The following is a 15,405-nucleotide window of genomic DNA, read 5'->3' on the forward strand; positions in this document are numbered from 1 at the left end:
CCAATATGTTGGCAGGTTGTCAATTTAAAATTTATTAAGCAAGGAGTTTTTTCGATAAGTTCACTGCTGTATTAAAATTAAAATAACTTTTAGTGTTCCAATTGCTATTTTGATAAGATATAACCGTGTATAGTTCAGATCAGAAATCAAACAAGCAGGTGGTGCAATAAATACAAATAGTCAGTTGTGATATTGATAGTGGGGTAGAAAGAAAATTTTGTGGTATATTCCTAGTATAAGGGAGACGGCAATTTGAGTGTTTAATGCATGGTCAAGTTTTCTCCCTATACATGGACAATCCGATTTCTTTTTTCCTTTTATGTGGGATTTATCTTTATTGATTGCAAACTGAAAGGTAAAATGTTTTTTATGAGCAATAATTGTGAAAAATTTTGCAATTGATTGTTGCATTTTCATTCTTATACTTACAAACACTCCTGACTTAGGAATTAGACGTTTTCAGTATCTGGTACCACACCACAGCCTCTCTGAATAATAAAATTTGAGACTGTCCGTCACAGGTAAAGTCTGAGTGTTGGTTGTGAATCATGACTGAATTAAAATGTAGGACAAGTTATAAACTGTCAGGTTTGTGTAAATTCACATAACCTGTCCTGGGAATATTGCATGTTCAGAGACAGGTAAAAACACAACTGTTTCTTTGTTTGTATGAGAGGGCTGCAGGTTAATGGAACTTCTTTCTGGAAATACAATTAAATCAACCCATGTTTACCCTGGTGTATATACTGTTAGTATGCTTTGAGGACTTTTTTGCTTTCTTTTCTCCAGCACATATGTGCATTTACATAATACTTGCAGGAGATTTAGATACTCTGTCAACCTAACAGCCCACAGAGGTGATCCCCTATCTCTATACATGACCATTTTCAGTCTACAGAGAAAGTCTTCTAGTGTTCAGATGACTGAAAAAGCCGTTAGGAGGAAGCCTCACAAAATCATTATCAAGCATCAAAAGGATTACAACACCCAGCTATTAAGCACAGCAAATTTGCATCACTTATGTCTCAGAAAAATGGGTGCAGCAAATTGGAAACTATGCTCAAGGCAACCACAATGCTTCTCAATTTTTTTTTTTATATGGAGTGATGCTTCTGTTCTCTGTCCTGTCTTAGAATGTTTCTGTAGGACAGTTTACCTAAAAACAGAATCCTGGGATAAAGAGAACTACCAAATACTTCAATAGAAAATCCATGATAATGCAGAATACATATAGGGATTCAGCCCTCCACACCAATAAAAAAATCTTTGAAAATGTGAAGATGAAATTTAGTATAAGAAGGAATGTTTGGAATTCTAGTCAAACTTTTGATCTTTTTGTATTTAAAGGACAACTATGCCTTTTCTATACCCAACCACCCCAAGCACCCTAAACTAATCTAACCTAGAACCTTCCCTCACCCTCGTGCATTCTTCGCTTATGTTATACCACCCTTGTGGGATCACTCTTACCTTTTCTGGGCTAAAAGGTACTCTCGGACTGCAGGAGAGATGTATGAAGCACACTGGAGACAGTAGATAGGGTTGAAACTGACCCAAAAAGGTTGTATAAGATAAAACAAAACAAAAATAAATCCTAGCCAGTCAGGCACTAACTAAACAGCTGGCAGATGCCTCTCTACCAGTTGGTGGCTAACCCAGCCAACTCAACACAAACGTTCCAGCAACCTTTACTCACATGTAGTACAACACTGGCTCTTACAGGCCGCTTCCCTATGCCCCAGGTCAGAGAGAGCTTCCATCCCCTCCTTTCCTTTTTACCTGCTGCTCACAGCTGTGCAGTAATTAATGGCCAGACAAAACCAAACTCTGGCCTGGATCAGAACACTTCTGAGTGACATGCAAAACCCAGGTCTGGAATCCCAGCAGACCCGTTGCTGGTTAAGCTCTCCCATTGGTGAGGAAACAAGGAGAAATATATCTTCCCTACAAGATGACCCCTTTTGCCATGTCACAATATATATATATGTGTATTTTACTGTGCAAGATCCAGAAGAGATTTCTGCACCCAGGATAATAATGCAGAGACAGCTTACAATACAATGGAGTGGGATGATACTTTGTTAGATTAGTTTAGGGGTCTAGAAAGAGGTAGGTGGGAGATATCAAAGAGACAGTTTTGGTTGTATCTAAAGATTTGAATCCTGGGAATTCTATGTAGGGGAATATAAATCCATGCTTGAACTTGTCCATGGAGCACCACATCCCACGTGGTACTCAGCGATTATAACAATAGCACACACGTACTTTGAGCTTTTTTTGTTTTAAAGTGAAAGTCTGTGCCTTGCTGCATTAGTAATTGTATAACACATGTCTGTCCATCGTCCCCAAGAGATATTTGAAAATGACTTATTACCACAGGAAATTTGTTAGCATTGCCTCTTATTATAGGGCCCATTACAGCCACCGTAAGGAAGACTCTCATAAGCCAGTCAGTCTCTCATAAGCCATTACCCTTTCATTAGCAGCACGTCTAATGAAGTGATGGGAATAGATGTAATTTAAGAGCAGAACTTTAAACCAGGCAAGGGACGTCAAAAGCTAAAATGTAGTCACTCTGATAAGAAATAGGCTGTACTATGATATCAGTATTCTAAATAAAGAACCTTGTGTTTATGTTTTGTCTGTAACTTTACTCCTCCTGAAAACAGCTGACAACCTGACTATTTTTATTTTAATGCCGTTAAATTTATGATGTCTGGTAATTTGGAACAAAAGTTTTCTCAAAGCAGAAGAGTTTTAGAAATGTCTTTTTTTAACATAGCCATTGACGTCGTTAGGTTTTGAAAGTAACAAAGAAGAAGTTTTATTTTAAGGCTGTTTTGCTGGATCCTGTAGCAAAACTCTCACCATTCACTATTTTACCTCCCATAGTAAGCCAACACCGCAATCTGCTCCCTTCTTGTTTGGATGTGTTTACAGCTTTATAACTTTACCCTGGTTGTGATTTTTTTTACTGGCTTGTGTTTGACTTTTTTAATTGGAAGCCTGTTGTTCTGTTTAAACTAATTTATTTATGCTCCCCATCCCCATACTTTACAGTGCAGGATTGCTCTCATAGGACAGTCAAAGCTTTTGACTTTTGTAGCACCTTTTTAATCATGCTGGTGTAAAGAGCTTGTAAATCATAGAGGTCTAGTTAAAATTAAATTTCTAATTATCTGCAATAATATCAAGACATCTTTGCAATTAGAACTTTTAAGGTTGAGTATTATTTTGCTTTGTATCTGACCATTTCAAACACCTGTTCAAACAGTTATTGTGACTGTCATCCACATTGTATTTACTCAGTTTATATCTGACTACATTTGAATTCCATTTAAGTGTCTAGTATTTATATAGTCTTTCCTTTTATCTGTCCATATTCCCAGGTGTACCTGATGAGTTGGCCCTTGCAGAGGAATGCAGACGTCGGGGACAGAATGCTCTGCCATCATCAAGCAGCAGAAGTTCCAGGACCCACCGCCCTCCTGTTATGTCCAGGCACAGTCACAGTTATATAAGTGACGAAGAAGAGGGGCAGGATAGACAGAGGGGTACGGGCTCTTTTGGGGAATCTCACCTTTACTCAGCAGGTGTGCAAAAACAGCATAAAGAGGAGTTTAGTAATGTGTACATTAGCCAATCCAGCAAGTGCACAACACTTTCAGAAAAAACACGAAAATGCTGCTGTTCACTGATGTAATACACTTGTACAACTCACACCACTTATTATTCATAAACAAGCATACACACCTTAGCAAAAATAGCCGAAGCATGTGATGCTATTATGATGGAGTTTTACCTACTGCCATTGTCACATGGAGGAATAGTAAATGGTAAATTCACTGCTTTATAAAGAGTGGTGTCCTTTTCTAGTGCCGTGTCAATATAGAGACATACATTCTTATTTTAGACAATCTGAAAACATAATTTTTTAATGAACAACTCACATGCTTTGATCGAACCTGCTACCCATACACAGATGTTTGGTTCTCTGCGTGAAGGTTACCAAGAATATAACCAACGGTCCATGTATGAGGGTTAGCCAAGTTAATTGTTACATCACAGTAAACCAATGTACAAAGTAGCAGCTTTCTATGTGAGAGCACTGGTAACTTTGTAAGATATTAATATTATTAAACAGTATTTCTTTAGCGCCAACATATTGCAGAGCAATGTACATGTAAATAAGGCTGTACTTTACTGAAGTCCTTGCATTTTAGATGGTAAAATACAAGGGGGTTTTCATGTTCAGTCTGACAAGTGTATACTTTAAAATGAGGGCTGGATATATTTTTTGTGCCTCCGTAGACCAACTGTTTTGTGCTGCCCCCTTCCAGTGTACTGGCCAGTCCTTTGCTAATAGTTCATTTCTTTCTGTAGATGGGGTGAGCTGTAGGTACAATATTTCAACAACAAAAACATAAACCTTGCTAAAACAACAACATTTCCAGTTCCTATCTGAAACTTTACCTACATACAAAAAAGTATTTTTAGCAGATCTCAACATGATCTGCAGTTGATGTGTGCCCCAACTGTCAGCCCTGCTATCCTATGCAGAAACCAAGCCCTGTTTAGATCAAGTTGTAATCAACATGCTAAAATAGTCCGGGCCATCAAAAGGCTAATGTAAAAAGTAAAAATGAGTTTAGTTAGTCCTGAAAATTGCTTCTCAAGCTTATATATACTTTAGATATTACATAGTGTTAACAACAATGTGGATCATATCTTTGCAGTGAAAGCTAATAATAGACTTCTAAGACATTGTACCTAATGGTTTGGAGATTCAGTATTCTAAATATTCCTTCAACACACTGTGCTTGGACAAACCATGCTGTATAGGTGACAAGTAGAAAGTAAATCTTTACTTGGATAATGTAAGCTGCCATTGCATACCTATGCTTTTACAAATAATAATAGTTCATGGCTCATATGCTGGTCCTGTAATGTTAATATTTTCTGAATCACCATCAAGCATTCAGAATAAGTATCCTAGCTTTGATTTTGCCCTGCTTGTTTTAAATCGGTAAGGTAAAAATCAGTAAGTTCATGGCCAGACATTTTCAGAAGGTCAGCAATGAACATAGACATATTTTATTCAGCACAAGTTTCCTTAAAGAGAGTTTTTGCTAGTCCACCTCCACCCACTCATATTACCTTTTATCATGCTCTCCCTTCATCAAAGCCATTTACCACAGATTACATTTTGAAAAGCTTTTGCAATGTTCTTTTACAATTGTTTTACAATTTTTGAATGCTCTAAATTCAGCACAAGAAACGTTCTAAAAGCTGTGCAGAACTCATAATTATATGCACATATTAGTAATAATATGCATGCAGCTGCTTGAAGTCAGAGTCTTTATAGTTTCCTTACAATACAGTAAAGGGCTGTTTTATAATTCAACAATGATTTATTTTTTTTACCAAAACAACACATCTCTGTAGAGTTGTGGGGGTTATGCAATAATTTAACATTTAAAAAACAACCATGGATTTCCCTGTATTATTCTATTCAGGCCCTTATCTATCTTATCTAGGCCTGCAATTTGGGTGACTAGAATTATGTGCTGGAAGCTTGGGTTACAAACCCCCCTATTTTACCCCTGCATAGTTCCCACCCATATTCCATCACCAAAATGTTGAGGTTTCCTACCAGCTTTTAGTTTGTTTGGACATATGTTCAAGCAACATTGGTATAGGGCAATGTTTATGGACCTTTTTAACAGGGGGGGAACAGCTTTCAGGTCTTTAAGGGGACCTCTACCATAATTATTATATCCACAGTTTACACTACATTAGTGTTATCAATTGGAAGTATGCCTCTTACATTGCTGGTGTAAGGTAAAGGTGCGTACACACTTCCAATTTTTATCGTTCCAATCGAACGACGAACGATCGATTGGGCAAAAAATCGTTCGTAAAAAAGTAACCAACGACGCCGACGAACGAGGAAAGTCGCTGGAAACGAACGACCGGACCGACGGATCGGATTGGGCGACGATCGTTGAACATCGTTCGTGTGTACGGTCGTTCGTTGATCGTCCATGTTCAGAGCATGCGTGATGAACGAACGTCCGTTCACTTTCCTGTCGTGCACATAGTTCCTCTATCGCTCAAACGATCGTATCTATTGTGTGTACAATATCTACGAACGATCGTGTCGTTAACTCTATGTGCAGGATCGGTGCTATACGATCGTTCATATATATCGTGCATGAACGTTCGTCGTTCGTTTTCCAACGATAATAATTGGAAGTGTGTATGTAGCTTTAGAATGGCACTCTTACAGATAACACTCTTATCATTAGTGTCCATTAAACTCACCTGAGAGTCACAAATTGCTCATTGCTCAAGGAAGCCATTTCTCTGAGAGTGGCAAAAGTGAGTATGCATGAGGCTCTATCAGTTTGCCCTAAATTATTAATAATGCATCTTTAAGCAAACTTAAGCAGTTTTTGTATGCAGATTATCTTGCCTTTAAGGGTTATTGGTCCTTTAAAGGGATTAGCATGTTAAAATGAAATCCTTGTACTGCTTTATTCCACTCTTTCTCCTACTGAAACCTCATAAACTGGGACATTTTATGTTATAGACCACCATGCTACAATGTCTGTGGTTTGATCCTACCTCAGCAGTTTTATGATTTACATTTAAACTTATATCCTCTGCTTTGTAAAACAGAAGTTTATTTTAATTGGAAATTTCCTTTCATTGAGTTTACAAGATATTTAATGATAATAAAACGACATTCAGTTTTATTACTGCTTGTTGCAGCAAAATAATTGTATACACCAGCTGCGTTCCACTGCTGAAGTTCTGCCTGGAAATAGTGTAGATTGCTTGTTGAATGTCATGCCCTGCTGAGCTGTCCATCACTCCATGCTGACATTTGCACAGTAAACAGGGTGTGACGTATAATATAATGTATAATCTACCTTAATATTTATATATCACAAGTTTCTGGCTCACTTCTGCAAAGAGTAGTAGAATCAAACCTGATTTTTGCATTTCCTAATGTAGCTTTGAGGCCAACTAATTTTCTATTAGAGGAATTAAATATAAATCATAAAGAAATGGTGTTCTTGTTCAGAGGCAGGTGATGTTCCCAGTTGTAGTAGAACATCACAAGCTTGATGGATTGGTGAAGTCTTTACTGTGTAGCTCCCAGCACAAAATGTTACGCATATTGTGCTTGAAATAGCCATTGAAGGAGTATGGAATATGTAAGTTGTATTCGGTATGTGGACATTCTTGGAGGAGAAAAAAGTCAATTGATAAAACTGAATGCATGTATTATGCATTAATGTGAAATAAGAAAGGTGTAAATATGATACTCTTAAAGCAAAATTTGCAATATTAAAAGCTCTATTACTAAAATCTTTGGTCATTCCGTTAAGTATGAGCCAATACAGTCACTTACAAGATACATAAAAGCTGACAGTGCTAATTACTACTTCCCAATATGCTGGTTGTCTGACATCCAGTCATCTTTTTGGTTTCAGTACTGTCAATCACTCACCCAGAGCAATTTGGCAGCTACTGGCTATTGTCTTTTCTCCAACATGCCCACTTGGCTCTATTAAAATTTTAGTAACTCAATAGGCTCGGAAACCAGGGGACCAGCAGGAGAGCCAGCTAGTCTTTTTTTTAAGAGAGGTCAGCAGTGGAAACCATTTGATTTCACAACCGGTGTACTTTTAAGTCTTGGTTTTTAAAAACATTATTTTCTCCATCTGTTGGTCCCATATAAGTGGGGAATGTTTGATGCCTGGCCAGAGGTAGGAGTAGGGAGACAGGTCTCAGGAGTGACCTACAGCACACTTTACAAAAGAAAGGTACAGATTTGGTTGGAACATATATGAACTGGTGTCCATAAAATGTCTAAACAGGCTGTACTGCTACCAGCCAAAACACATATTTTGTACGGAAAGCAGAAAGCATGTCTTAGTAGTAACAAAACTGGGAAACCTAGGCAGCAATTCAAGTGTCATACGAAGTCAAACTGGACTTTGGAGATGGGTGCTGTAATGTAGGTTTACGGTGGCAACGACATATCATGTTTTTAGTCAGAACCTTGAGTATGAGTCTATGCTTCTTACACATTACCCCCGGTTCCATCTTGATGCAGCCCCCCTATAATGTGATCTGGGCAGGTATTATGTAGCTTGAGGGGTTATTTTGATGTGCAAATAATCCTCCCTGGAATTAGTAAAAACATCTGAATAAATAAAATTTATGAAGAATTGTGGATGCTTTAGTATAGGTTCACATGGATGGTAAAAATTATAATTTCCTGGTGTTTATGTGTGAAAAACCCTAGATGGTGTCAATCAGTCATCATATAATGGGTTTGCAGTAAAGCATTCAGAATGACATTCAGCAATGCAGTCATCATGTGAATGTTGCATTAATGTATTGACGTTGAATGTCAAACAACCATTGCAATCAAATGCAGGATTAACATCCACAATGTGTTTTTTAAGATGTTCCTCAGACATCCATATGAACTTAGCCTAAGTTTTGGTACAACAGGTACAACTACCATTTACAAAGAACTGCATGAAGATGTTTCCTTTTTATCTGTAACTCCAGCACTAACTACCATAATTCCTGACATCACCATACTGCTTTTTCTTTTTTCCTATATCAGTAATTTTCTCTGCATGGCTTTTTTTCCTTTTTTTTAGTGTAATATGAAAGTGGAGTAGATTTTTACTGCTTGATATTAAAAGCTAACTGATATATGTTCAAATTTCTATAAAATTCCCAACCAAAATAAGGCCATTACTTTGAAAAGAATTAAGCAAGTAAAATTCTGATGTGAAGCAGTCTGTACAACCCCTGCTAGTATAATCAAAGAGCTTATATCTAAGTGATATCAGCTGCTGCACATTAATGCTTTGTAGCAACAACAAAGTAAGCCTTAAAAATGGTAATTATTTGATAAATAAGCTCAAGGTGCTGGAAGATGGACAGTAACCAGAATGATTTTACAGCTATTGGTCATTGTCTTCATGATAACTATAGATGATCCTAAAGGATTCTACACATCACTGCCATTTCAACAAAAATAATTTGCCCCAAGAGATGTATTTAATCCCCCCTCTTTGAATATGAATGTTGTTTGGGCTCTGTAGGCAGGTTGAAGCGGACTTTCTGTGCTGTATGTGTTCTGCATTTGTCTTTTATCTGCCCTGACATGCCACCTTTACTCTTTTCCACTGTTTATTTCAGCTATGGTGGTAAACATCAGGCATATTTCACATACATTCATTTTCTAAAAAGTCAATGCCACAAATTGTCAGTGCGGACCTAAGAATGAGAAAGATACAAAGACTACCATTGCTGACTTCATTTTAAAACTGCTGATTGCCTGAAGTCAGGCTCTTATCTGCATTTGTGTTTTGAGTTAAGCTACGTACACACGGCAGATTTTTTCTTCCGTGTGTACAGTCGGTGTCGTCCATCGTCCGGACGACCGACCTGCCGGATCCATGGACGACAGCCGATCGTAATGAAAGGGAAGGGGAGAGCGCGCAGCAGGGAGCCGCTCCGTCCCTCTCCACCTCCCCTCTCCTTAGAGCATGAACGGTGCTGTATGTACAGCATCGTTCATGCATCTTGCAGCCCCTTGTCGTTGGAAAGGATCGTGAAAGATCCTTTCCAACGACAAAAATTGCAAGTGTGTACGCAGCTTTAGTCCCTAGGGTATATCGCAAAGTACCCATATGAGAGTCTGATGAGAGCCAAATCCTCCTTTATATGCCCAGACACTGCAGCTAACAGAAGTAGTGATTTAGTGGCACTGCTGTCATTTCTGAGTAGCTTACACAGGACTAGGTGTGGCCATGTGCTGGTTGTCATGCTAAAGGCTTTAGAATTACAGTGGTGATGCTGATATCCATGCCCCCTGCAAAATCCTTTTTATCCCACTATAGTTCAAGGAGAGGAGCACAAGGAGAGTGCCAACTTATCCCTGAATTCAGGAGCAATGCAGTATAGTTGCTACACCATGAGAACACTGCTGCATTAGGTGAACCTTAATGGCGAGCTCAGTACGTATTTGTAGTACTCTACTTGACAGGCTAAGAAAAAAAAAACCCAAATTGCACATGAACTCCACCGGATGTCTTAAAAGGCAGCCTCTACTGTGGAAAAAGATGCTGCCTTCCCAGCCCCAATATTTCTATATTGGGATTCTTTAGAGGCCTGGTTTATACAAAGCCTTTTTATCTTTCTGATACCCCCTGATTGAGATCTCCCTACTGACATGTAACATTGGGTGTCATATTTTTATTTAGAGTTTTTGCTGCACCTGAAAGAATTTGGTGGAGAATTCTACCTGTTCAGCATTGATAAACCTGGAATCTATGTTTGGTTAGACCCACCCTGCTAGTATGTTGGCTTTAGAAAATTGTGATGATGTCTGTAGGATCTGGATATTTAGCAATTTAAGCAGAACATTAGATGAAGCCACAGAATAAGCAAAATTACTGACTATGCAAGTCCCCACAGCTCTCCTGTTTTGCTCCTCAAATATGAATCCCAACATTATGGGAAAGCTGTATCACGAATCTGCTCCTTACACATATAAAAGAATATATTTACTTTACCTGAAGAAACAAAATTGACTTTAAAGCTTAACTCCAGGATACACATTATTGTCTAAATGCAGCAGCCGTGTGTATGCTTACTTAGATCATGATGTACTTTGTGTATTTCTTTCAGATCTGTGCAGTAATCAAGAGTAAAACTTCTGGAGCTTCTTCTAAAAAGACCAATCACTCCTGCTCACTCTTCTTGTACACTAGTGACTGGTCTAGTATTTTCCTCTGTTTGTTTTTTTTCCTATAGTGGGTGAACCTATTGGATACCTCCTATACCTCTGCTTTCTGCACAGTCTAAGTGCAGTGTTGCACTGCTAACTTCTTGGAGTTCAGCTTTAAAATAAATCACCGGGGTTTCAATGGGTGGGGGATTTTAAACAGTTATGCAGTTATTGACACATTGGGCCTGATTTATTAAAGCTCCCCAAGACTGAAGAGTATAGACTATAACGGGGGATCCAGCAAATTTGGAGAGGATTTCATCCAAGATTAAAAACATTTGCAAACTATTAGCAAATGAGTTAGAAGTAATCCTTTCCAGGTTTGCTGGATAACCCAGGTCCCCCCATAATAGTGTATCTTCTGCAGTCTTCGAAAGTTTTTTTAAATCAGTCCCTTTAGGACTGAAATGCTTTGCCCAATAAATGGGCATATAGTGTATATAGATTATGATGGTAAGCAACAAAAGCACAGTTCCATAATGTTTTATGTATAACACAAACCATGTGACCTGCAACAGTTGTTTATTGACCATTTTTTCCCAGGACACAAAGACAGCAGCAAGAGAAAGAGACAGAAGCACCGAGAAGAGCAGAAGAAACTGAAGCCTTCCAGACTATACCACTAACCTGGACTCGCCAGCTCAATTTACCCACGCTAGAATGCACCGCCGCTGCGTGGCCGCAGCATTAACACCTTGATCATTTTGAAGCTTTGTCACCGTTCTAAACTGAAATCTAAATAGATGGCTGCTGGCTTTAATGACCCCTAGTTATTTGCTTATTGTGAATTAGTTTCCCTCTGCTGTTACAATGCCCTGTGCTCAGCCAATAAACAGCAGCATTGTCAAGCACAGGGAAGGTTATTCTCAACAGATTCCAACACAAATGTGTTTTCCCATGTGTTTTCTTCCCAGCTTTTGAAATGGATTTATATTTGATTTCTCATTGCTTTAGCAATATCTAACTCCATCTCACAGTGGTTAAAGCAGTCATTATATTAAAGTAAAGCCAAATCTCCTTTTTTGTTTATTTTTTGGCAGTAGATAAGATTTGCTAATCTTTCCTGGAAAACAAATGTGTTGGTTCTACCCTGGAAGTACAGCTGTTACAGTTGCTTCTCCTAAAATGCTGTTTATATTGTCTTTGTTTTTCACTAGCTGTGAATCCTACAATTTACCTGAACTGTTTTCAAGAACTTGAGTGATTTTGTTATTTCTACTCATGAAAAAATGTTTGTTCAAAATTTGCAGTGAATTGATCTTTGTAGCAGGCTGCTATGTGCAACGTTTTATGGTGTAAGGATGATTAAAAAAAGGTTGGTAAGATTGAAATTGGTGTCTATGGTATGGTAAGTTAGGTGATAATACAAAATATGTGATAGTGTGAAGGCTACTGTATTGAATATATTTCATTTTCAGCTGGCCAACGCACGGTTTAATGCTCAGTCCATTCAAGGTTGACAGTTCTGGTATGCATGAATACTAAACTTTGGAAGCTGTGCCCAAAAAAAGGCAGGACTAGTCACCAGTATTGCCTGTGGTTTCCCTATAGCTGATCTTTACCCTATTTCTAGATAACCATACCTGGGTTTTTATGCGTGGAGGTTGCTAACCTTTAAAGGCAGGGTTTTGCTCCCTTATGTAAAAGCCTCCTAAAACCATCAAATCTCACTTCAAATCTACTATGACTAGCAAGAAAGGCAGCAGTGTCCTTTATGATCCCACACTGCAGATTTTCAGCTCTGAGGTTGTAAGCACAGGAGTATCTATACACACTCATATACCAGGGAGGGCTCCGCCTTTTTTTTTTTTTTTTTTTTTTTAGGAAAAATCCAAATAGGGAGCATTTTTCAGGGTACTGTTCCGGCACAAATAACATTTCCAAATGTTCCTTTGACACAGCAAATCTTAGGACCAATATAAATGCCTCGGGTGTGTAGCAGTGTGATCTCCTTTTAAAGGAATTATTCACCATGACACAGGTGGATTAATGTATTATTTTTGGGTATTATGGACTTTTTGGTTTGATCTGCCCATTAAAGTTTAGGCTCTTAATATGTGAAAAATCTTCCTTGCATTCCACATTGACATCTGTGTTGCAGTGCACTGTATATGTGTGTAGGGTGCATTTATGAATGAATGGAAATGCACATATACATCTTAGTTTTGGTAATATGTGCACCTTATCACTTGTGTTGGGGTTAAAAAAAAAAAAACATAAAAAAACACTGTCACTTGCCCATTCATTGCAAAGTGACCATGCCTTCTGATAGCCTTCCTGCCTGTAATACTTGCTTACCACCTTTCTGCCATCTGTGTTTATATTGATGAACTGGTATTGGAGGTTACGTGGATGGATGACAGCAATCCCCTTACAATACAGTATACTGGTCTGACATTTTTGGACCCCTATGATGTAATGCTCCTAATGCAGCAGAGAGAACAGTTGAGTAAGTATACTTTCCATGAGTAAGCTATCAGGATGCGCTGCCACTTTGCCCTGAATAGTAAATTACTGGAAAGTCACAGGAATATTCATTCTCCATTCAAGGTTGAATTAATTGGGAACTTATCTACAGAGATCTCTTCCCTGGGATCCCTAAGAGGTAAATGAATTTGGTGAATGATAACTGCCAGTATATGCACAAAACTGGAATATTTTTGAATGGACTGACCCATTAGAGTTGGGCTATACACCCATATTCTCTGCATGATTTAGTTAGTGTTGCCATCTTTTGGCCTTAGCTGTATTCTCTGTTTTCCATGGCAGAATCTAGCAAACATTTAGTAGAATTGCCTCTTTATCTGTTACCTATACTTAGGAGAAGCAGCCATTCTTTGAGCTGAAGTTGCCATTAATTTATCCATTTTTTAGTGACATCACTTCCCTACTCAGGTCATTAGTTCTTCTATATTGGGGAAAAATGTCTAATAATAGCAAGTACAAACTTTAAATGCAGCAAGATGAAAATAAGTGAAAAGTTGTTCAGACTATCGTCACCCACATTCACTGCTGCTGAGTTAAAGTGTGTACCCATCACTGACAAAATGTCCTTTGCTATTTTTTGATGGTGATGTAGCCCCAGATTACATTAATAGAAACCAGTGTAAATATATAGGTGAAGGAGGACTTTGCATGAAAACAACAGATGATGCCTGCAATCTCTGTTGTAACAAATTAGATTTTAGTTCTCATACTCCAATCTGCAAAGCTGGTTACTAATATTCACACAATTTGACAATTTACACCTGCAATCCTACAAGCCTAAACAATGCCATTAGTTCCTAATAAATTGGCCAAATTTTAGTTTAAATGACCAAATTCACTAAGCTACGTGTGTGTATTATATTTACTGATGACTTATTTTCAGCCATGTGTCTGTTGCATTGAAACCTCCATGGCAGTCCTTGCTGAATATAAGGGCCCCTATGGAAAAAAAACATAGGCTAGCTTAAACCTGAACTCCAGCTTCTAGAAAAAATTAAAATATTGTCCAGTGGTCCTAAAAAAAGAAATGCTTACTATCCACTACAGATGCATTGCTGTGCTCAGTGCTACCAGTCCCAACACAGGCAAAAGGTGCAGTGAATGACTCCGTCCTATTTCCGATTCAGGACTTGTCCACTATCTAAATGAGGAAAAAGGACTCTGCATCACATGAATGGATCAAAGGCAACTGCAAAAAGGTACGTATTTTTATTAAAAAGAAAAAAGTGGTCTAGTGCCCAAGCTAGAGCTGGCATAGGGCCCATTTGTGTTGTATCCATGCAATGGGCAATAATGCACATTACCATAAGGGCGATAATTTTCCTCCTTTTTGTTAATGTGCTGCCCATGTACCTTGTGCAATAAAATAGCACTACAGTGCACACATGGTGCCATGCCACGCAGTTGTGTGGCCCTTTAAGTATGAATTTAGTATTTTAAGTCTATAATAGCTGCTTGATATTTGAGTTTGGCCAACAGGCAAAATATAATGTTTAATAACCTAATCAGACAAAATACAGCACACTTTATATCGGTCTCCTATCTGAGTGTAACAGAAATGTGTTTTCTTTCTCTTAAATTTTTTGCTGTTGTATTTATTTAAAGACCTGTTTTCCTATGTGTGTTTATAAGGCAGGATTGTACTGCCGTATTCTGTTCACAGTAAACTTATGTACATTTTGACTAGAATAAATGACAAATCTTTGTTAGAGCAAGCAGACATATGTAACCTTCAGAGGGATCCTGCGCTTTCATTTTTTTTTTGTATAAGACATTTACGCTTTAATAATAAATAAGTTCTCCCTTTACGTGTGTTTTCAGTCTTCTGTGTTAACAGCAGATTAGACCTCTAGGAGGAGGTATGAAAAAAAAAAAAAAAACTTTTGCAGCCTGTACCAATGCAAGAAGTTTGTAAAGAAAAAGCATAACAATTTATACATACATCTCTATGATGTGCACTGCTATGCTGCTTTTATTCTATGTACACAGACAGATCCAGCCAATTAGTCCCACAGATAATATTCTGGGTCATTTTAAATTTAATTACAAAATAGTAAAAGCAAATCTGTGAATGTCAGAAAAGCCATTTT

The 15,405-nt window shown here is 38.0% G+C and overlaps 1 protein-coding gene across 3 annotated transcripts in view; it reads left to right on the top strand.

The window, feature by feature from the left end:
• The window catches only part of DNAJB6 (DnaJ heat shock protein family (Hsp40) member B6), a 65,725-nt gene extending 50,602 nt beyond the window's left edge, over positions 1 to 15,123 (top strand). For 2 of the 3 annotated variants that reach the window (XM_072412601.1, XM_072412603.1), the window contains exons 9-10: positions 3,390 to 3,593; positions 11,372 to 15,123. In XM_072412601.1, coding sequence (XP_072268702.1) covers positions 3,390 to 3,593; positions 11,372 to 11,454 — 287 coding nt within the window. In that variant the 3' untranslated portion in view covers positions 11,455 to 15,123. The remainder of the gene's footprint in view (positions 1 to 3,389; positions 3,594 to 11,371) is intronic. The other variant, XM_072412604.1, reaches the window with a different exon arrangement.
• Positions 15,124 to 15,405: the final 282 nt, after the last annotated feature.

The sequence above is a fragment of the Pyxicephalus adspersus genome, chromosome 5, assembly GCF_032062135.1.
Source record: "Pyxicephalus adspersus chromosome 5, UCB_Pads_2.0, whole genome shotgun sequence".
In the NCBI taxonomy this organism is placed as follows: Eukaryota; Metazoa; Chordata; class Amphibia; order Anura; family Pyxicephalidae; genus Pyxicephalus; species Pyxicephalus adspersus.